The sequence below is a fragment of the Pleurodeles waltl genome, chromosome 12, assembly GCF_031143425.1.
Source record: "Pleurodeles waltl isolate 20211129_DDA chromosome 12, aPleWal1.hap1.20221129, whole genome shotgun sequence".
NCBI classification, from domain to species: Eukaryota; Metazoa; Chordata; class Amphibia; order Caudata; family Salamandridae; genus Pleurodeles; species Pleurodeles waltl.
Genome location: NC_090451.1, coordinates 246,746,168 through 246,768,358, shown reverse-complemented (window position 1 = coordinate 246,768,358; position 22,191 = coordinate 246,746,168). Strand labels below are relative to the sequence as shown.

At 45.9% G+C, this 22,191-nt stretch overlaps 1 protein-coding gene across 2 annotated transcripts in view; it reads left to right on the top strand.

Annotated features, from left to right (window-relative positions):
• The window catches only part of ANKRD27 (ankyrin repeat domain 27), a 494,829-nt gene that overhangs the window by 403,028 nt on the left and 69,610 nt on the right, over positions 1–22,191 (top strand). For both annotated transcript variants that reach the window (XM_069217700.1, XM_069217699.1), the window contains 2 exons: positions 6,551–6,748; positions 20,103–20,222. In XM_069217700.1, the coding sequence (XP_069073801.1) occupies positions 6,551–6,748; positions 20,103–20,222 (318 nt within the window). The remainder of the gene's footprint in view (positions 1–6,550; positions 6,749–20,102; positions 20,223–22,191) is intronic.

Below are 22,191 nucleotides of genomic sequence, written 5' to 3'. Positions count from 1 at the left end.
ACTCCAGTGATTCTGTGGGATACATTGAAAGCAGAAGCTAGGAGGCAACTGATAGTGGAAGCTGGCTGCTTAGGAAAATGAGGGTAACCTTGTTTAGCAGACTAAGGGCCTGATTTAGAGTTTGGCAGATGGGTTACTCCGTCACAAGATGATAGATATCCCGTCAGCCATATTACAATTTCCATTGGATAGTACGGGATATCGGTCATATTTGTGACGGATTAACTCCATCCGCTAATCTCTAAATCAGGCCCTAAATGCGTACTTGATAGAAGTGAAGAAGGCACATAAAAACACATGATCACACTCCATAAGGAGAAAGCTGATGAGCCCTGAGGTGGTACACAATAGAGGTTCACAGACCAAACTTTTGTTGGTGATATTAAACAATTGTGTTTTATAAAGGGGGAAATACGCCTTGTATGTTGTTGGTGAGCCATCTCTGAAGCAAAGTTTATAGCTTCAATACAGAAATTAAAACCAGCAGCACTATATGCAGTGGGATAGTGAAAAGCTGGACCACACCACTTCACAGAGTTTTATGCAGAATTCTATTCCAGAGACCACACGAGGAATTCCTGTATTGGGAGCACAGCAGTCGGAAAACACACGAGGAGAGCCCAAATGCACAGATTGTCAAGGAAGACTTTTTGAAAATAATCAAGAACCTGAAGCTTGCTAAAGTGCAAGGATTGGATATCTTGATGGCCAGATTTTATAAAGTGTTTGAGCTGCAGCTGCTCCAGATTGTCGCTAGGTTCTTCAACTAGGTAGCACAGGCCACTAAGGTGACCACCCAACTGTGATGGAGTTGTCCAGCTTGTTAGTCCTTAAACTGAACTTGCCTCCAACAGTGGGCTCCCACCTAGTCTGATTTCATTATTGAACTTTGGTGCTAACCCTTCTCACTTCTAGTTTGGCAAGCAGAACCCAAAAAGTAGTACGGAGTCCAATACACCCCACCCAGGTCAATGTAATAATGTGGAGGCAGACAGGGAACAATGCTAAGAAGGCCATTCTTTTAAACCAAGTGGGGAGAAGAGGGGGAACCATGTTGGTGCTTCCCTCATTGGATTCAGAGAAAGCATTGGGAGTTCATGAGCGCTTCCTGAGCTGGGTGCTGGTAATGTACCAGACATGAAAGTTGAAGGGTCATTGCTATCTGATGCCCTATTACATTTTGGGTGCAAGGCCCCGATCTGCACTTAAGAGCACCTGGTGCAGTACCAGATTGTGTGTCTTACTGCTGCTGCTACTACTACTAGTCCTACATCATTTTCTAATATATACTTCTAACCGCTTAGTCCTCAGCTTGGGCATTTCCTCATGCGCCAGAAAGGATCTGGATAGTTTCAACACAGCGGCTTCTATGCCAGCAGGTGGCACCATGCGACTCTACAGCAACCCTCTACCACCTACAGAATTGACAGAACCACACTGACACAAGACATTAGTTCCACTTTTCCGTGCTCTTTGATATTCCCTTTGACATGAATCTGGTGTCCCACTCCCAAGTTGTTGGTTTTAACCAATGCCAAAATTAGCATTTTCAAAGACAGTGTGCTAAGGATATGTCCACTCCAAAAATCAAGTTTCTAACTATTCCATAAATACAAGAAGCACATGTTAGTCATGGATTCACTCAGTGTCTGCTTATGGAGCCCGGGGTAAGGGTGTGATTCGAAATTTTGCAACAAATGGCCCCTGATGCGACCAGGTTAAGCTTATACGTCATTGAACACAAAAGTGAGGTGGGTCATGCACCAGACACTGTCCTGCTCCACGTCTGCTTCCACACCAGCTCCCAGTCCTGCTCCAAGTTGTCGTCCTCTTTCAAGGCATGCCACAAGTGCAAGCGGAACTCGTTCTTATCGTCTTGCTCTGGGGAGAAGGTGCACATTCAGATTGTCACTCAAAAGATCTGACCCTTTTTAAAGCTTGGCCCAGCACACCTAGAGTTTCCAAAGCTTTGCAAATCCAAGCTCATAGAGGCCTATAGGGAGGCCATGTTGCAACTTTTTGAGATGACGCAACTCCCTGTGAAGCACCTTAGGGTCTCACAGAGAGGTAGGTTCTTCCCTGATTCTACTGATCCCATTGGTCTGCCTTCCAACTTCTTGTCAGTGCAGGTGCATCTGCTCCAGCGCTGGAGACCTTGTCACTTCCAGTGTGGTCAGGTCCTGACATTAACCCTGACTCCAGCATCAACCACACCAGATCCTGACTTTGGTTTCAGACATATAATTGCAGCCTGTGCAAGGCCATTGTTCCGCTATGAAATTACTAAGTGTAGCCCTCTGCCCCCTATGGTTGATCCCAAGCCTCTTCTTCAATGCAGCTAATACTGCAGACTATGGAGGTCTTGTTCGTCTGAGATTTTGACACTCTCAAGGACTTAAGGGTGTTACGCATGACAAGGATGGCAAAGAAAAGGTACCTGCTCCCCCCTTTTTACAATGATTCTGGCATATTCCTAGATCTACAGAATACAGTAGCCTAGACGCCTTTCCTGAAACGAATTTGGACTCTCCACTGGGGCCCCATTGAAGAGGTGGCTCCTTTACAGTGGTTGGCTGCAGAGCACAAGAAGGGTTACAGTCTTTTAAGTCTATAAAGTAAAGCTGTTGAGATCCTGTGACCTGGGGCTGCTGAGTCAGAATACTCTCTGCCGTGAAGTCCTGATAGACACATTAATGGCAAAATTGACTAAGCCTTGTTTGGTCCTCTCATTAGTTGTCCTATAGCTAGGCATCGTAGGCCTGCACTGGGAGACCTGGCCTTTTTGTCTCAACGCCCTAGCCCTGGAAGTTTAGTCATCCAAGCTTCCACAAGCAAGTTCAGCCACAACACATTCCATACCAGACAGGGAATTCAAATGCATTGATGTGTTCAGGAAGAGAGTCTTTTCTTCCTCCAGCTTGGCCCTGGGTCCTTCAACACTGTCCACCTCCTGGTCCGTGCTCTCATGGCCTTTGGCCACTAAGATCTTGCCGGCCATTCTTGACAAATTCAGCAATGCTTTCGCCGGACAAACCAAGACGGGCAGGATGCAGCAAAATGTTTTGAGGGCTGGACTCGAAACCACACTTTATGTGGGTCGTTCAAAGGGCACCAGTGTTGGGAATATAGTCATAATAGAGGCCATCACACCACCAAGGGTGGCAGTCATTTTCTTCTCCTTCACCTGCCACAGCTGCAGATAAGCCTCCCTCCTGTGGTCAAGCTATACCAGTAGGAGGTTGAATCAATTATTTTTTTTCCCCTGCTCGCCTGGCATGCAATTACTTCACATCCGTTGGTGCTTCAATTTACACAACAAAGTTATACCTTTCCCTTCACTATCACTGCCTCTCATATTCCTCCTGCATCCTATTCTGGAATTCCAATCACAACTGGACAAAGAAGCCATAGAGAAGTTCCCGAAGTCTGGGGGAGGAGCAACGGTGCTGCTTCTTCTGAGTTCTTTTGATGCTCAAAAATATGTCAGTCTGAGGCCTGTACTAGACCTTCAGCTCCTGAACACCATCCTGTAGGAGGACAGGTTCAAGATGTTGATTCTTGCCCGGGTCCTTTCTGCCATGGATCTACAGTACTGAATGGTGCCCTTGGACTTGCAGGACGCATTCTTCCCATGTGACCGTCCTGCAGTTTCACTGACTCTTCCTTCAGTTTGTGGTGGGGGAAAAACATTACCAATTAGTCATTCTACACTTTTTTTTTTCATGTCTGCCCCTTGATTGTTGATGAATGTAATGGTAGTCGTCTTGGTTAATCGGAGATACATGTATCACTGTACTTCGACTGGCTGCTGAAAGCTGGCACACAGCAGTAGGTCATGGACCCTACCTATTGACGGTGGTCACACATCTCTCATCTTTGGGGGTCTCCATGAGTGAGCCGAAGTCCCACCTGCACAAAGGAGGCCCTTTAGATAGGGTATCCTGGATAAGGTGGTGTTCATTTCCTTTCTACTCCTGCAGGGAGTCCAGGATATTCAGGATGTAATCCCAGTGTTTCAGACTCATTCCTGGGTTCTGTTGAAGATGGCTGTATGGCTTTTTGGCCAATTGGCCTTATACGTTCTGCTGATTCCAAGTGCCTGTTAGAACAGGCGGACCTTGCAGTCTACAGTTGGCTCAGCAGTTGGTAAAGCATCAGGGCTGCCTTTCATACAACTTCTGCATGTTGAAGTGAGGAGTCAAGGCATTCTGTGGTGGCTGTTTGACACCACCCAGTAGTTACAGATGCATCATCTCTATTTTAGAGCAATTATCTGGGAAAGGAATCTCCTGGAGCTTTGTGTCATCCAGTTGGCTCTGAAGGCTTCCTCCTATTAATCAATAGGGGAAGTCAGCTTAGGTCTTAATGGACAACACAACCATCATGCGGCGTGGGATTTAGAGTCCAGTTGCCTACAGGCGCTACATCTCTTGGAATGGCTGGATTTTCTAGGTACCCTCTGACAGTAAACCATTTAGCAGGATGGCTGACTGCCAGGGCAGAAGAGATTAGGAGATGCCATCTAGTGGGCCAAAATGGCAATTTTGTCTGGAGGTAGTGCAAGGTATCTTCAGCTAGTGGAGTGTCCCTTGGTTAAGTCACCACTTCTGAAAAGAGGCATTGTTACAACTGTTGTGCACCAGAGCTTCCGTCCAGAGGTCCCTTGGGAGACGTGTTTCGCCTGTAGCACATTGTTTTTTGTACTTCTTTCCATCCCTGCGCCCTTAGCCTCTTCTGCCCCAAATTCTGTAGATCAGGACAGGCCGGATACATGTCATTCTGATTACTCCACAGATTGTACCCTGAGTTGTTGAGCCTGAGCATTTGCCCTCCATCCATCTACATCTCCAGAAGGACATCCTGTCTCAGCATCTCAGCAGGGTCCTACACCCAAGCCTCCACCTCCTTGCATGGGGACTGAATGGCAACAAATGAACAGTTTTGATTTACCTGCATCTGTAGTCCTACCAGCATTCATTGCTTCAGCAGGTAAATCCCATCAGAAACCCATCTATCAAAAGTATATGCTCTGGTCTTTAGGTATAATCCAGCAAGTCTTTGTGATTGGTACTATAAAATGTTATTTGTAGACCCTTTCATCATTTCTGCGTTTGCCTGGTCAGTCTTCATTATTCAAGTCAACAGGTGTGATATATTTTCTAAAGGAACTGCTGTACATGTTTACAGCGGGGGTCTTTGATTATGCTTCTGGGGGGAACTAAGATTGCTGACAATCAAAATGATTTTCCTTACTTTAGTTACTTCTACACCCTGTCAGTGAGCTGCAGGCACTGTGAGTATATCCTCCATTCACCTCCTTCGTCCCTCGCAACTTGGTGTTGTGAACTCGAACTTCCTTTCTTCCAGAAGTCATGTCACCCTTCCATGTGAAACAGCTGATTACTCCTCCTGCTTTCTTCTCTCTGCCAACCCCTCATGAAAGGAGTAGAGGCTTTACGAGCTGGAATCCAACAGACAATCAGCTTTGTCATCAGTCCCATGAGAGAGTATAGAGTACATGACCAGCTCGTTGTGGGCTTGGCTGGGGCTAAAAAGGGGAAGGGGGTGCAGAAGGGAACCCTGCCCACGTGGACCTTCGGTGACCTGGCAAGAAGTAGTGTTGGACATCCACCAGGCCTTTGCATGGGCGTTCTTGTACAGATTCACCAAGCACTAATGCAGTTTGCAAAGAGTGCCATTTCACCAGCTTGATCCTGCAGGACTTCTGAGATTCTAAAAGGTTTCCAAGCTAGATTCACCTCACTGCCACTTCCAATCAGTTTCAGTTGATACATATCTGAAGGCGTGAAAAACAACTCAAGATAAACTGCCAATATATGACTCCACTCCATCTTTTCTGGAGGCCTTATGGGGTTGACATAAATCCATTGTCGCCATCTGCAGGCACGCAGGAGTGGTTGCTTTGGAAAAACAAATCTTGTGTCAGTCTGGCATCTACGGGGTATTCATATGGCGAGGAATCGTAAGTTAGAGTATCCACCAGAAGGAGTCTTGCTCCAATGAACATATAATTTCTGATTTTGTCCCTTACTGGAAAGACTACAGCAATGAAAAGTGCATTGGTGGTTCAACATCCGGCCTGTTTTGGGAGGAGACAAGCCCTCCTCCCCATCTTCCACAGTCCAGTTCATTTTCTGATTGTGAATCTTTTGGCGGTCCCAAATGGTGCTCTCGGGGTGTCCTACCTGTTATGCCTCACGCAAACCCCTTTACCTTTGTGTGCATTTGAGATGCATGGTACGGGCGCACAGGCAAAGGCTTTACATCTTTTGCATGGTTTCATGCCTCCATTCCAGTAAGGAGATGCTCCCTACACATATTGGGTAGGTGTTAATGCAGGTTTTGCGTGCAGATAAGATAATAGGTGTACTGTTGGTGTGAATTCAGGTTTCCTGTGAGGGCTAAGAGATGTTGCAGATGACCTTACTTTTCTATTTATGTGACCAATTTTAATGACTATGCCTGCAGTTTTTATATAAAATATTTTCCTTGCTCTTTTACCTAAACCATGGGATTATTTTCCCCACAGAAGTTCATCAAGGTCCCAGCTAATGGACTTGGAGTGAATGTTGCAAATCGGGATGGTTTTACTCCTTTGCATATCGCTGCACAATATGGGCATTCTGTTTTGGTCTCTCTTCTGGTGAAGCATGGTGCAAGTGTTGGTGCAAGAAATGCAAATCAAGCTGTGCCACTTCATCTGGCCTGCCAAGCAGGACATTTGCAGGTAAACTGAGCTTTTTGGTAGTGCCTCTCTAACTTTCACACTATAGTCACAGTGATTGTGTTAACGTACTTGAGTTCTCTGTAAAGGTTCTTCTTAGTAATTGAATTGAAGCGGGAATGTATCTGGAGAAAAAGGTATAGCACCTGACTGAATCATCATATACTTTATCCTGTTGTATTTTGTTGAATGTATTCTGTAGAGTATTATGAGTAGCTGACACATGTATGAGTGATCGTAAATGCCTCACAAGGGTCTTAGGAGACTGTCTTGTCAGTATTGTCATTGGATCAAAGTGTAGGTCAGCCATTTTGCTGTGCTTCAGGGAACTTGCCTGTATGCCTCATACATAAACATTGAATATTTCTGGGATGCGAGCATTCTCTTTGACATTATTTCTTTGTCAGTTATGTTGAAACAAATATTTGTTTAAAGACACAATTGAACAGAAATTGAATTCAAATTTACAAGCTGAAAAGCAGTCTTTTTTCCTTTTTGTAAGAGAAAATGTAACAAGAAATTCAATATGGGCACTGTTAGAGGATAATTTTGTCTCCGTTGTGTTAAGGCAGCCAAGCTGCTCAAAAGTATCGGTTCATTGCAGTGCAGTGTCATTTAGGCACTATTTTTTTGCCTCTGTGGAGCAAAGGAGCCTGAACACTTAGGATATCATTTTGACTTTATTCACTTTCAGAACGCAGTTTGAAGAATCTTTCAAATTTGATTAAATGTCCTTGGACATATGCTGCCTTTCAGAATGATTTTTGAGAAGGTAGGGTTAAATCTTTTTATTTTTCACTTCAATAAACTCACCTCACCTGTCGGTCAACATACCAGTCAGCATACTATTATGGTTTGGCGGATACATTTACTCCTGTGTTAAAACATCCATCAAATGTAATGCTGTTACTATAATCTGTTTCAGTATTTTCAAACCGTAAAAGGGTGCTATATCAACCTAGTAATTTCTTTAAAGGAGAAAATTTGCTACCCCGCAAAGCTATGTGGAACCCACCTCCAATATGGATAATTTTTCAATCCAATTTGGGGATCCCACTCTAAACAGGCTGGAAGGCATGCCCTTTTCAGGGACCTTGCTGTTATCCATCCTTTCCACTACACAAGCACCTCACACCACCGAGCTATTACCACTATTCCTACTTTTGGTCAATCTCTAGAGCAGATGGGCCATCAAGATATCTCTAGGCATCAAGCAGTTGTATGTTGAGAACCCACTCAACGTTGAGACAATGACCTATGCCGAGGACATCCTCAGGGGCCAGAAGAAGAGGTCAAGAAGCATCAGACCCTTGAGGAAACTACCATCGACAGAATACTTTTTGGGCCTACTCCCCCAAGCCATCTCCTGCAGTTCAAGAGCCTGGCATTCGAAGACAAGGAGACTATGCAGTGTTGGTCTCAAAAAGGGTAACAATTGTCCAGCATGCCACGTTGAGAGCATGTGACACATAATCATCTTAGAGAAAGCTCACACACCCAAAACAATGCCACAGACACACACTCTCCAAAAAGAACAGATGATGGCCGGAATGCTGAACAATGTCAAACATTCTCCCTCAGTCAGAGATCTAGGTCTACATCCATCATTTTTTTGCCCACCATGCCACTCGAGTTTGGACCCAGCCATATGAAAAATTGGTCTTGACCCTCCTCCTCATGGAAACAGACCAGCCGGAGCTGCCAGGCCAGGTCCTCCTTGAACTGGAAACAAGCATCCTGGGACTGGTTTAGGGGTTTCACCTCTCATCAATCTGGCTAGCTTGAATCCAGTGGCACAGTGAGCCCGGGACCTACATCTGGGCATACCGGTGCACTTAGGGCAACAAATGTAAAAAGAACAGATGATGGACAGTATGCTGAACAATATCAAACATTCACCCCCAGTCAGATAGCTGGGCATTGGCAAATCACTCTTGACCCTTCTACCCGTGGGAATAGTCCAGCCCAAACTGCCACGCCAGTCCTCCCTGGACCAGAAACGGGCATCCTGAGACCGGTTTCGGGGCATCACCCCTCATCAGCCAGGCTAGCTTGAATCCAGTGGCAAAGTGAGCCTGGCTGGGTTCAAACTGAATTGCGTGGTGAGCAAAAAGATTATGGATTTATGCCCAGATCTAGGACTGGGGCTGAATGTTTGATATTATTTAGCATTCCATCCATCATCTGTTTCTTTAGCATTTGTCGCCTTAAGTGAGAAGGGTATGCCCAGACGTGGGTCTCATGCTCGCTATACCACAGGATTCAAGCTAGCCTGGCTGATGATGAGTAATACCCTGAAACCAGTCCTAGGATGCTTGTTTGTGATCTAGGGAGGATTTGGCCTGACAGTTATGGCTGGACTGTTCCCATGAGGAGCAGGGTCAAGGCTGATTTGCATATGGCTGGGTCCGAACTGGAATGACCCAAAAAAAAGATGGATTTAGGACCAGATCTGTGACTGTGTTTGAATGTTTGACATTGTTCAGCATTCCGTCCATCATCTGCTCTTATTGCAACAGACACTCTATTAAGGACTATATTACATCATTCAGCAAAGTGTCAAATAGTGCTGCTAAAGAGTTGAACGTTGTCACCACTGTTCATCTTTCCAGCCTTCCACCATCTTTGAAAAGCTACAGCTAAAAGCCCCCGAAAGAGCTCTAGTTACCTTAATTCTGTAGACCTCGGATCCTCGCTCACTGATAGTTAACTGTGTTGCTCCTGATACCTAAAATTTCCCACAACCCACGGTTTAAGCTGATCCAGTACTGTTATATACATAGAGTGTATAACCTTAAGAGAGGATGCATCCTGGGGTGAATGTGGTCTACCCTAGATGTAATAATATTGGCGTTAAATTCTTCAACATGGTGTGGGGCTACCCTGTATTAAAATCTTAAAGACAAATTGGATACTCTTGTGGTATGCATCCTGTGACTCTTCTCAAGGACTAAGGCCACCAAAGTCAATAGTTGGTTCATTGATGTAATGCTTATTCTCGGCAGGAGACCGATATCTAGGAGCTCGAAGAATGTAAAGGTCTCAACAGTTTATAGTGGCATTGTAAGATTAAAAAATCGGCTGAGTGTTAGGAGAGTGCGCTTAAAAAGGAGGCCAGAAGGTGGGGTGAGACAAGCCGACATTGCCCAGGCCTGTAGAAATATAGTTGAAGCAATATCAGTGATAGGCAGACCTGGGAAGGTAGTCCCTGCTGACACTGGTGATACTGAAGAACACTGACAGTTGTTTATACATTGCTGAGTGGGAGCTGTGGCTTGCGCCCATGAGCTTAAAAAAACCCGCCTGATTCCGTTTCTCCTGGGCAAAACCTCTTCCCTCCACAGATGTACATACATTTAGACTTTCTTTACTGGAACAAGTGTTCTCCACACCCCCAGAATACCTCACCTCACATATCTTCTGAGTGTGTATTTGGTGTATTTCTCTCTGTTGTCTAGCAGAGCTGTGTTTTCTGGTTAAAATGGCTTTAATTCTTCCTTTTTTAATTTTGTTTGGTTTGGATAAGATGTACTTGCTACAAAATGATGTGGTTATAACCCCAACTAAGGCATGTTATCACATAGTTTGTTTTCTTTACATAACAATGTACTCTGCAGACCAATACCGGGGTGGTCATGGGTATGGTGATCAAATGGTATAACTTGTACTAACTTCAGGAATAATGGATGTGGTCCTTCTACAACCTCTAGGAGAGCAGCAGGTTTGTTGTCGTACTGGACCTCTAGGAAAGGTGACTGTGGGACTTTTTAGATTGGTCACCAACCAAAATTAATGTCAGTATTTCCAGGACGTTCTGAATGCAGATACGCTATTGCTGGATAAAATCATTAGTGTATCAAAATATGTCACAGGTTTTTCTGCACTGCACTGCTTCTGGGAGTCTGAGGTGCAACAGATGGTACAAGATGTTTCTTATTTTGGCTCATTTTTATTTTATCCTCATGCTGACACCACAGGCAGATCCTCTGATGACCTGTTGTGCTCGAGGTAAAAATGTACAGCAGGCCAAACTACACAACCTATAGGGGAAATTTCTTTCAATAGAAGTTCAAATATCTCCCCTTGCAAAGGTTGCATAAACAGCAAATTGAGGGTGTTACTGGGCACCACCCATCAGCAGCTGTCTGCCTCTGGTTTTTAGACACTGAACCCGTTGTTAAAGCACACTTCTGTGGAGGAAGTATTGTGTTCCATCTTTAAGCTGCCTGAGTGTAATAGGCAAATAGGCACTAGACATTAAACAAAGGGGACAGGCTGTCTAGTTAGACACAGCCCTTCAAACATCTCATCAGTAACAGGCAGGCTTTTTTATAGGCTGAATAACCATGCAGGCATTCCATAAAAAAAAAGTAAATAAGTAAAAATAACGATGAATGAGATCCTGCACATTATCAGGAAAAGAAGACCACTGGAGGAGTTGAGACCCATTCTTGACTTAAAGCAAACAAATGGGCAAAAAGGAATCATTTAAAAAGTTGCTCTCGCACTAGCTTTTTCCTCTAATTACATAAAATGGATTTGCATATGTACAAGTCACTCCTCCAAGATGTGTATTTCCACAGCCATGTACCGAACAAAATACAATTTGAAATTAAAAAAATCTATGATTTCTGTATTGCGTTCTCCCCTTACCTCTACTATGTTCTGATTTTTTTTTCTAAATGCACGTAAGCAATAACAGCATATCTCAAGCAAAATCTCTGCATATCCATATTTCAAATATTAGCTTCTTATAATTAGGGCACAAGAAAAGCTCCTGAAGTTCTGTAGCCATTGCTGGCCTACTAAAGAATCAGAAACTTAATATAAATTATAACAAATAAACATTCTTCCTAGTCTAACTTATTCAGTACTTGAGGGTTGACATAAGATACAGAAAAGTAAACTATTTTGTGGATGGTCTGTCATCTCAGCACCACAAGTGCCTTTTGATTCAAGGAAACCCTAATTTTCCAGATGGACAGATTCCAGTACAGCTGGGTTTAAACGTTTTGTATCTTTAAGTTGACTCATTGTTACTATTTCCTGATCATTTCTCCCCTGGTAGGTACAAAAGAGTATCATATCAGGGGAAGTCCTTTATACGTGCGGTTAATGGATTGCAGCTGCTAACTTGTCTGTACTTGGAGTGAAAGGATAAAAATGGTTTAAATACAAATAAATCACAATTAAAAGCAATGTCTGTGGAACCACTTAACACAAAGCTGAAGGCAAGCTTAGCCTTGCAGTGCAAAGGGTAAGAACCTTTTTTAGATGAGCATTAAAATGTTATTGTGAACTCAGTAGGTCTGCCCACACGGTCAAGAGTTATTTGCATAGGACTCTATCCTGTAGCGCCATATTTACATTTCCTGAATGGCTAGAGGAAAAAGCTACATTTTTGTACGTTAGATTTGGTGGCCTCTACAATGTTTGGATTTGGCATATTGGTGGTATGTAAATCCAATGCTCCTCTTACAACAGTAAGAAATTAAGTTTCTCAGAAGGCTGCTGCCTTTGAACCAAACAGCTTCTAACTTTGTTGTACTTCAAGATGAATCCTCTCTATATATTACTGATGAAGTACATTTAGCAATGCTAGATAGGTAGACAACAATTTGAACTAATGATCATGTGACCCTAACCAATAAGGAGTGTATGTTTCCAAAACTCAACTATGACCTTACCATGACGCTGATTTTACTATACATTGTTTGTTAGTTTGGCTCATTCTGACCTTTAAAATGGGTCTGTCTACTTCCTTAGAAATTCGATGTAGGTTGATTTAGATGTCTGTGAGAAATGGCCCTTAGTACAGAAGAAGGCTTAACAGTGTTTGATTCTAACCCCTTCTGATGGACACCCTCTGAAGAACAATGCATTTTTTATTTTCTGTTGCTTTGTATTGCTGTGTTTGGCTTTTGACCCTTTCTTAGTTCAAGCTGTAAGAGTGGTATCTAATGTGCACAAAAGTTCAAGAGAGCTGATTATGTAATTCCCATATAGTGAAGTGTTCTTGATTTAGAAAGCATGCAGGTGGGCTTCCTCTTAACATTGTGCTTATTTTTAAAAATGTTGGAAAGTAATTTGTTCTCAATATTTTTGTATCTGTTACCTGGCATGTAGCACATATCTGCTGTCATGCTTTTATGTTTGTTTTAAAGAACTATCCAAACTGTGTTTTTGATTTATGGTTAATTATGAGCTATCTGTGAAGTCTTAGCCGCCAGAAAGCAGTCCATTTCTATGAGAATAGTGTTATCCATCTCCGTATACTGTCACACGGCAAATGGAAAACTTCCAGGGATGTCTTCTGCACCCCATCGCAAGAGAGGGAGGAAAGGTAGCTACTGTTGCTGCCAGTACTGAATAAATGTTGAGTGTAAGCTTAGTTCTACATCATGGTATCTTCACTGAAGTTATTAACAACCCGTCCTCAGCCACTATAACCCAAGAGAATGTATTCTGAGGTTATTGATTAACAGCTTTCTCCATCTATCAAGATAAAATAAACTGACACCTAACTGCACTTTGGGACACCAAAGCAGCTTGAGTGTCAAGTCATAGTGCCAACAATCCACTGAAATTAAAAAAAGAAATTAGTGTAAAAGGGCTATTCAGCCTAATGATTCAGGATGACAAATTATGTTGTGTTTGGATTTCGTTAACCACAGTAGGTATTTCCTTTAGGTATGTGTTTCCTTTAACATAATTTTGGAAATGGAAACGTCTCTCAGAAAAACATATTCTGGGATCCTGCTAATTTTTTAGCAAATCTTTGAGATCCATGATGATGAAGTAGGACAATAAATTAGTAACATTTATTTTTCAAATTACTTACAACCTCTTAATTGTAATGTTTTTTATTCTCTAAACACACTACTCCACAGTGGACTTTGGTATCCTTTTGATGGATACATCTTATTGGATATTCCTCACTTTTTGAATTCCCCCAAGCACCAGAATAGGTCAAGAGACTTCAGCAGTAGTTCCTGCACACCGACAGGTGATGCGGTCAGCCTCCACATTATCTCTGATAGGTACCAGTCCTCCTCAGTGATGTCAGTACTTCTTTTTTCACACTTTTCAGTGCTGATCTGGAGCCTTGCTCAGTTTTCTCTGGATGTTTGCATTCTCTACTGGTGTTGCTGTCCTATTATAACACCTTGTTTCCTGACAAATTGGTGTTTAGAGTTAGAACATCCTTCTTCTGAAGATGGTGTTCCTCTTCCATGTGGGGGCAGTCCATTACACTCACTGGGCTTTTCTTTCTGCAACATCCCTTTAAGGAAGAGGAAAGGTTGCACCACCTGGATCATAAGCAGGCTGTTGGTTTCTACTTTGATATGTCTAACCAGCATCTGGTGGACCACCAACTCTTTGTTGGATTTGCCACTGCGAAGAAAGGGTAGGTGGTCACAAAAATACCTTATCTGGGCAGACTGTCCTTTGTATCAAACTGCTATGCTTTAACCAAGAAGGAGCCATCTGAGGGGCTTTGGGCTCATTCCACCAGTGCAAATGCCACCATTATGACCTTGGTTAGGGGTGTTCTGGTATTGGTCATCTGTCAGGTTACATTGATCCACACATTCATCAGGCACCATTGCATCAATTTTTATATCCACAGGGAGGGCTATTTTGTCAGCTCAATTCTGCTGGTTTTACAGGTGGTAAAGTTCACTTCTCAGACCCATCGCCTTTTTGCAGGTATTGCTTAGGGATCAATTAAAAGGTGAGGAATTTGGAGTTAGAAGTATCCATTATAAAACAAGTTGCTTAGCATCGGGAGTGCTGTTTCTGGTGGATACTCCATTTAACAGCAGATCAGCAGATTACCAGCACTCACATGTCTGTCCATTCTGGTAAGCGTCCTTCCTTTGATTTGTAAGGTCCCAAGTTAGTTGTTGCACACTGTTCATTTCCATAGTTGTTAGTCTCACTATATCAAAGTGTACAAAATGTGTAAAGCACTGGAGTGTGGTGCCTCTATGCAGCTCAGTGTTGTCACATCCAGAAGTAATGCAGAGTCGACACACTGCCTGACTCTGTCACCTGTCAGCCTGTGGGAGCTAACACAGACATTTCAGGATACAGTGTAGGGTCTGGGATGAATCAAAAGGTGATGAATCTTAAGTTACAGAATCCATCAAAGAGAGTGTTACTAAAGGTATTCAAGTTGTCCTTCAAGCACTGGAAACACAAATGTACTCTTAGACTAGGTGACAACTGTCTAACAGCGAAACTTTGCTTCAGGGGATCTGTCAAGACGATGTAGGACAGGGCCTCCACCCTTTTCTGTATTAAGAGATACTTAAGTTAAATAAAAATCAACCTGACCTTCTTATATTATTAGTGTTGTAATAGCCACCATGTAAGACATGATTACATTAGTGGCCACCATAAACAAAATTATTAGCAGTGATCGCTTCAGTGCATACAGCAGGGTTGCCAGAGAGAAAAATGAAAAAAGCTTTGTCAATTTTAAATGCCTGTACATGTGAAATACATAACAACTGCAACATTGCGGGTCCTATGTAGATGCCACCATGGAGCACTGATGTCAGTTATTTTCTTTCTGTGCCACCCACCACTGATCCGAAGAAAGAGCTACCCTCAGTTATTTTTTGACTGGTCTTTTCTGACTTTTTGTCGAAGTTTCTTGAGTTGTTTTACGCCTGGTGCGTCAAGAGATGTCTGAGGAAGACCGGTTTCAAGCTCTGCGGATCCAGTCATCGTCACCTTGTGTGCCTTTGGCACCTGGGGCACGACCAGGACCCAGAGTCTAACTCTGAGTATTGGGCCATACATCCGAAGGTTTTGAGGGAGTGGTTCCTGAAGTTGATGGCGTCCCGTCGCTTCACTCTGCGCAAGTCAGGGTCTCGGTCGAGAGGAAGGTCTCTGAGTTGGTCGAATAGTCCCCCTTCGTTGTCGTCGTCTCAGTCCAAGTCCTCTGGGCGATCGGATTGGGTAAGCCAAGGCATAAGATGATGTTGAAGAAAGCGAAACATTCTTTGACTTCACCTCGTCCATCGGCTGACGAGGGAGCAGGAGCATTGTGGATCTAGTCCTCCCTCTGCGTAGGCTGTGTCAGGGACGACTCTACACCTTCCTTAATTTCCAGAAGTTGGAGTGACCCCTGCCCAAAAATGAGTTCAATTAAGCCATGTGCCTCATTTTTGGGCAGTCCGACAGCAATGGCACATCTTCGGGCCCCGCTGAGTCAGAAGGAGCCTCTTTGCATTCCGCGCTGGTGGCTTTGGCTTCGGCTTCAAGGGGCACCCATGAATCCACGCTTGGATCCGGAACGGCGTCAGTCATACCAACTCGACCTTCCCCGATGCTGGTCCTGACACACCTGGGCACCGCTTTCCCTATCATCATTGTTGACTCAGACACGGAGGTGGGTGGGTTTCGTACGATGCTGACTTCAACACCTTCAGGAGCCTTGCTTTCTATGTTAGACCCTGAGCCTCATTCTCTTGGGCAAGGTTACAATGAGGAATGGGAGGTGGTGGTCGCTGGACCCTTTGGAATACCAGCCCCAAGATCCTGTGGTCTGGTGTATAGACTTGGGAGAAGCAAGAGGACTGGATACCTTCTTAGATACTGGCATGCTTTCTCCCCCTACCGTGGCTTCGGAAGGGGGGGAGCTTTCAATTTTGTGGTGGTGTGAAGAGATGCTGAGGTCCTGGACTTGAGTTGCCTTTGATGACATTGAGGACTAGCCTCCTGGCAGAGGTGCTTCAACCTGGAGCTTCTTCCTATGAGCCCCTGCACCCCTTTAATGAAGCCCTTACAGATGTTCTACTGGGTACCTGGTTCAAACCCAGCACAGGGTTTCCTGTGAACAGGACTGTTGTCTGCCTCCATCACCCTGCTCCGGGTTACCCAAGTTTCCTTATGTAAACCCCACCCGAGAGCATGGTTATTCGAGCCTGCACCTCCCACGGCGCATTCCTTTCCGCATCTGTGAATAGGGAACCCAAGAGGCTGGACACACTTGGGAAGAAGATATTTTCTTCCACTAGCCTGGCAATGGGGTCCGTGAACACTGCATGCGTTTTGGGCTGTTATTCCTACACGCTGTGGGACATGGTTGCGCAAGTGCTGCCACAGGTCTCAGAGGCAGCCCACAATATACTTTACCAAGCGGTTGCTGATGGCAGAGACGCAGCAGAGTTCACGCTCTGATGCGGACTGAACATGACCCGCCCACTGGGGTTTAATCAACAGTGGGCCTAAGGCTTTTCAGGGGATGTCTAAGCCAATATTATGGACATTCCATTTGACGGCACCCATCTCTCTGCGGGGAAAAGCATACTCCGCACTCAAGCACTTCTAGAATTCTTGTGCCTCGTGTTGGCCCTTCACCCTACTCAGTCTGCTTTTCGCCCCTTTTGTGGTTACGCAAGGAGTGCTCTTCCACATTCGTTCCCATTCAGCCACGGGATTGCGCATGCTGCCCAGCCTCTGCATGACAGGGGACGGGTGATCCACCGTCCTCTTGGAACAGGGAGCCAGTGGTTCGGTCAGTCCACACACACACACACCCGCCCACCCAAGCTGCCTCCAAACCTTCCTAGTCTGACTCCTCCCCACCAAGGACCAGTCGGAAGCAGGATCCACCATCACCTGCTCCGCTGGCAATCTATCACGTCAGACAGGTGGGTTTTGCAAGTACTCTGAAGAGGCTACACCTTCCCCTTCAAGACTACTCCACCACCCATACCACCATCCTAGGATCTGATGACTGAGGATCACTTGGTACAGCTCCCACAGTAAGTTACAGCTCTCTTGGCCAAGGAAGCCATAAGGAGGGTTCCTGTGCCAGAAGTAGGTTGTGGCTGCTATTCCTGCTACTTTCTGGCACCAAACAAATACAAGAGCCTTGGCCCTATTCTAGACCTTCTGTCCCTCAATCTCTTCCTCATGTAGGGGAAGTTCAAAATGCTCACTCGGGCTCAGGTTCTATCTGCCCAGGACCTAGGAGACTGGATAGTAGCGTTGGACTTACAGGACGCTTTTTTCCATAGTCCAACCGGGTCTGCCCGCAGACGCTGCTTGTAATTCATGGTGGGCCATATTCACTGTCAGTTCACTGTGCTCCCCTTTGGCCTTACCAGGAGTCCTCAGGTGTTCACCAAGGTGATGGCAGTGGTTGCGGCTCATCTGCGCAGATCAGGGGTGTAGGAAAATGGCTCCCTGTTGCAGTTACCCCCCACTTTTTGCCTGATATTGATGCTAACTTGACTGAGACGTGTGCTGGGATCCTGCTAACAGGGCCCCAGCACCAGTGTTCTTTTACTAAAAATGTACCATTGTTTCCACAATTGGCACACAGATCAGTCCCTTGTAACCAAGGGCCCTGTATCCAGGGAAGGTCTCTAAGGGTTGCATCATGTATTATGCTACCCTGGGGACCCTTCACTCAGCACATGCACACTGCCTCACAGCTTGTGTGTGCTGGTGGGGAGAAAATGACTAAGTTGACATGGCACTCCCCTCAGAGTGACATGCCGTCAGCCCACTGCCTGTGGCATAGGTATGTCACCCCTCTAGCAGGCCTTACAGCCCTAAGGCAGGGTGCAGTATACCACAGGTGAGGGCATAACTGCATGAGCACTATGCCCCTACAGTGTTTAAGCCAAACATTAGACTTTGTAAGTGCAGGGTAGCCATAAAGAGTATATGGTCTGAGAGTCTGTCAAAACGAACTCCACAGTTCCATAATGGCTACACTGGACACTGGGAAGTTTGGTATCAAACTTCTCAGAATAATAAACCCACACTGATGCCAGGGCCGGATTTATTTAAAAAATGCACACAGAGGGCATCTTAGAGATGCCCCCTGTATTTTACCCAATCCTTCATTGCAGGACTGACTGGTATGTGCCAGCCTGCCACTGAGAGGAGTTTCTGACCCCATGGGGTGAGAGCCTTTGTGCTCTCTGAGGCCAGAAACAAAGTTTGCACTGGGTGGAGGTGCTTCACACCTCCCCCGTGCAGGAACTGTAACACCTAGCAGTGAGCCTCAAAGGCTCGGGCCTCGTGTTACAATGCCCCAGGGCACTTCAGCTAGTGCAGCTAGTGGACTGACTGGTATGTGCCAGCCTGCCACTGAGAGGAGTTTCTGACCCCATGGGGTGAGAGCCTTTGTGCTCTCTGAGGCCAGAAACAAAGCTTGCACCAGGTGGAGGTGCTTCACACCTCCCCCCTGCAGGAACTGTAACACCTAGCAGTGAGCCTCAAAGGCTTGGGCCTTGTGTTACAATGCCCTAGGGCACTACAGCTAGTGGAGATGCCTGCCCGCCTACGCCCCCCCCGGACACAGCCCCCACTTTTGGCGGCAAGTCCAGAGAAAAACATGGAGGAGTCACCCTCCAGTCAGGCCAGCCCTTAAGGTGTCATGAGGTAAGGTGACAAGAAACTGAAACAAGCGCACTGGGGTGGCACCTATATAGGACCCACAATGTGCTATCCGGTGCAGACGATGCCGAGGACAGATGCAGAGCCGATCAATGCCACCTGACGACGGGCAGTGGTACTGCTCCTGATACAGACCGATGCCTGGGGAGAAATTCTAAGGTAAGGAATCTGCAACTAGTTGTTGTGTCTACCAGATAAGGCGTGACCGAAGGTAAGTAACTTGTCCGTCTCCTCTAGGCCACCTGATTCATCACTTCAATATCCGTTTTAAATATATTTTGGAAATTCAGCCAATTTTCTCCTAACATCAACTGAGTTCTGAAAATATGTTATGTGTATTTGTAACGCACTCTGTCACCACAAAGGATATCCTTTCGCTGAGTAGGAGTGTGTGCCTAACCCTACCTATGGTAGGTTGGGTAATTGAAAAGCCAGGTCTTGAGCCTCTTCAAGAAGAGAGGAAGAGATTCTGATGTGACGAGGGAGACGTTCTACAATTTAGGACCCATGTAAGAGAACGCTTGTCACCTTGATCTGGTTCTGTGTATGCTTGCGAGTAGGAGCCCATCGGAGCGGAGGTGTCTGGATGGTTGGTGGTAGGAGATGTGACTGCTCAAATATACTCTGTCAATTCTGTTATACATATATTAATCAAATGAAGCAAAAACATCCAATGTAGTAGGCTGAGCTTCACAGATTCAAGCTTCTTTATAGGTGAGGTACCAGTAGTACATGAGGTACTTGTTGGAGAAACCTGACATAGGATGTTCTAATATATGTATGTAAATAGCCTTGTACTGTTGCAATTTAGTACCATTGGGAACAACCTGTCAAGAAAAATGTACAAAAGCAGTCCGAAGTCTGTATTTGGCTAGTGGAAATATCATACCACTGCTTTATCTCTTAAAACACTTTTTCTGTCCTGTAGGTAGTGAAGTGTCTTTTTGACTACAATGCAAAAGGGAATAAGAAAGATATTAATGGAAATACACCTTTGATGTATGCTTGTTTGAACGGTCAGCATGAAGTTGCTGCATTATTGATGGAGGTAAGAATATTTTCAAATGTGGTTTTCTAAAGCAATTTTTATATCACTGTCTGCTTGATCAAATGGAAGTGAATGTTGCCATTGTGTCTTTTGCAGTACATCTTAAACACACAGGAGTGAGGTGCAATCGTACAGTGAATGAGACCTTACATTTAGGTTGTTCATCTATACTTGCAAAATGGACCACAATTTAGATTCATGTTCTTCTGCTTATGTACTGCTAATTGGTTAAAACCCTCATTGCCTTCAGGAGTTTAAGGGAAAGCTAGAATCAGTTGCATAGTTGTAATTATTCCCCTTCCATGATGTGGAACAGGACCCCACAAGGCCACTGTTCATTTAATATTCTGCAGTCACAGCAGACTAGAAGATGTATGTTTCAACTGCCTTATAATTTAGGTGTACTCAAAGGGTACTTGTGTCCTACCACTAAGAGATCATATTTTAGAAGATTTGGGTCCGGATGTTCGTCATTCTTGGCAGGTTGGATATGGGTCATAGTTTTTCAGTGCTGAAAAAAGATTTCTGACTGAGTTGTAATGTATTTAACCTGGAAGGAAATGTGACAGTTAAAAACAATAGTACAGATATCTGATGATCTGCATTTAAATATACTGGGGCTGGCGGGCGGAGCCAAGATGGCGGACGGATAGGGCGGACGATTGTGCCTCTCAATCCCTCAACCGCTGGCCCAGGGGGAGAAAACTTGCACCACCACTGTGCCCCTAACACCCTGGACTCACCCCACATGTTATGGGGGAAGAGTGAAGCAGGTGACATCTGGCCCCGGAGGATGGAACACATGGGCTGAAGGTCCGGGCCGTCACAACATGGCAGTGCCCTTATAGCCTGAGGGCCGCAATTGGCAGCAGCAGTCCGGGTGGGTTGGTTCCCCACCAGGAGACCTTAAAGAGGGACGTGCACAGCCAGGCGGAGGAGCGGTGTGACCGGCCCATTGGGGTGAGACGCCAGGAGCAGAGTGAGGTGAGGGAGCACTCAAGGGCCCCCGCTGAGACCAAGAGGCGGGTTTCTGACTGAGGTGGGCCCGTCTGCCGGCTCGGTGAGAGGGAGCAGCGGGCGGAGACCCCCGGGGCTGGCGGAGAAGGGGGGGGTATCCCAGTCCAGGACCTCAGCGCCCGAGGTGCCTGGGCCGCATCTAGCGCAACAAGGGGCGAACGCAGAAGGAGACGGTCAGCGTAGAAGGAAGAAGCGCGTGGGCTGAGAGCCCCGGGTTGCTGCAAGATGGAGGCACCCTTGGGACAACAGTGAAATCATTGACAGCGGCGGTCTGGGCAGGTCAGTCCCCTGCTGAATACTCCCGAGGAGGGACAAGAGTAACCAGGTGGAGAAGTGGTACATCCAGGGAAGCACAGGGATCGACTGAGCAGCTGGGAGGCCCCACAGGACTTGGTGGCGAGCTTGGACAGCAACGGGGCCCGTCTGCCCACTCGGTGAGTGAAGGTAGTGGCCCCAGGGTCAGCAGCAGAGGAGGGGCCCCTGTCCTGGATCGAGTAGGCCCGCCCTGGGCCCTGGCAAATGAGGAAGGGTGGGACGCCGACCCACTACAACATAGCAGGCCACACAAGGGCCCAGAGGAGGCGGCTGGAGGTTCTCTGCCCACGTGGACAGTGGGGGGGGGAGGTGGGCATTTTGGGGGAGCCCTCATTGGTGGAGACCCCGTGCCCAAGTGGGAAGTGGAAGCCTCCCCCACCTGACGGCGACAACTGGTTAGGCGCTGGGGTCCTCGCGCCCATTTCGGAGAGGAGAGCTGGGCAGAGTCTGGTGAGGCCTGTGGGGAGCAGCGGACCTGAGAGGGTGCCCGGTTGCACTGGGTGTGCATGCTTGGTCTGACCCTGGATTTGTGTGCTCGACAAGGCGGTGGAGTGAGTTACTGAGCCCCGGGGTTCATGGCTTTAAGCGACTTGCATGCACGCCCTGAAGAAGAGAGTAGAGAGGAGCCCGACAGGGC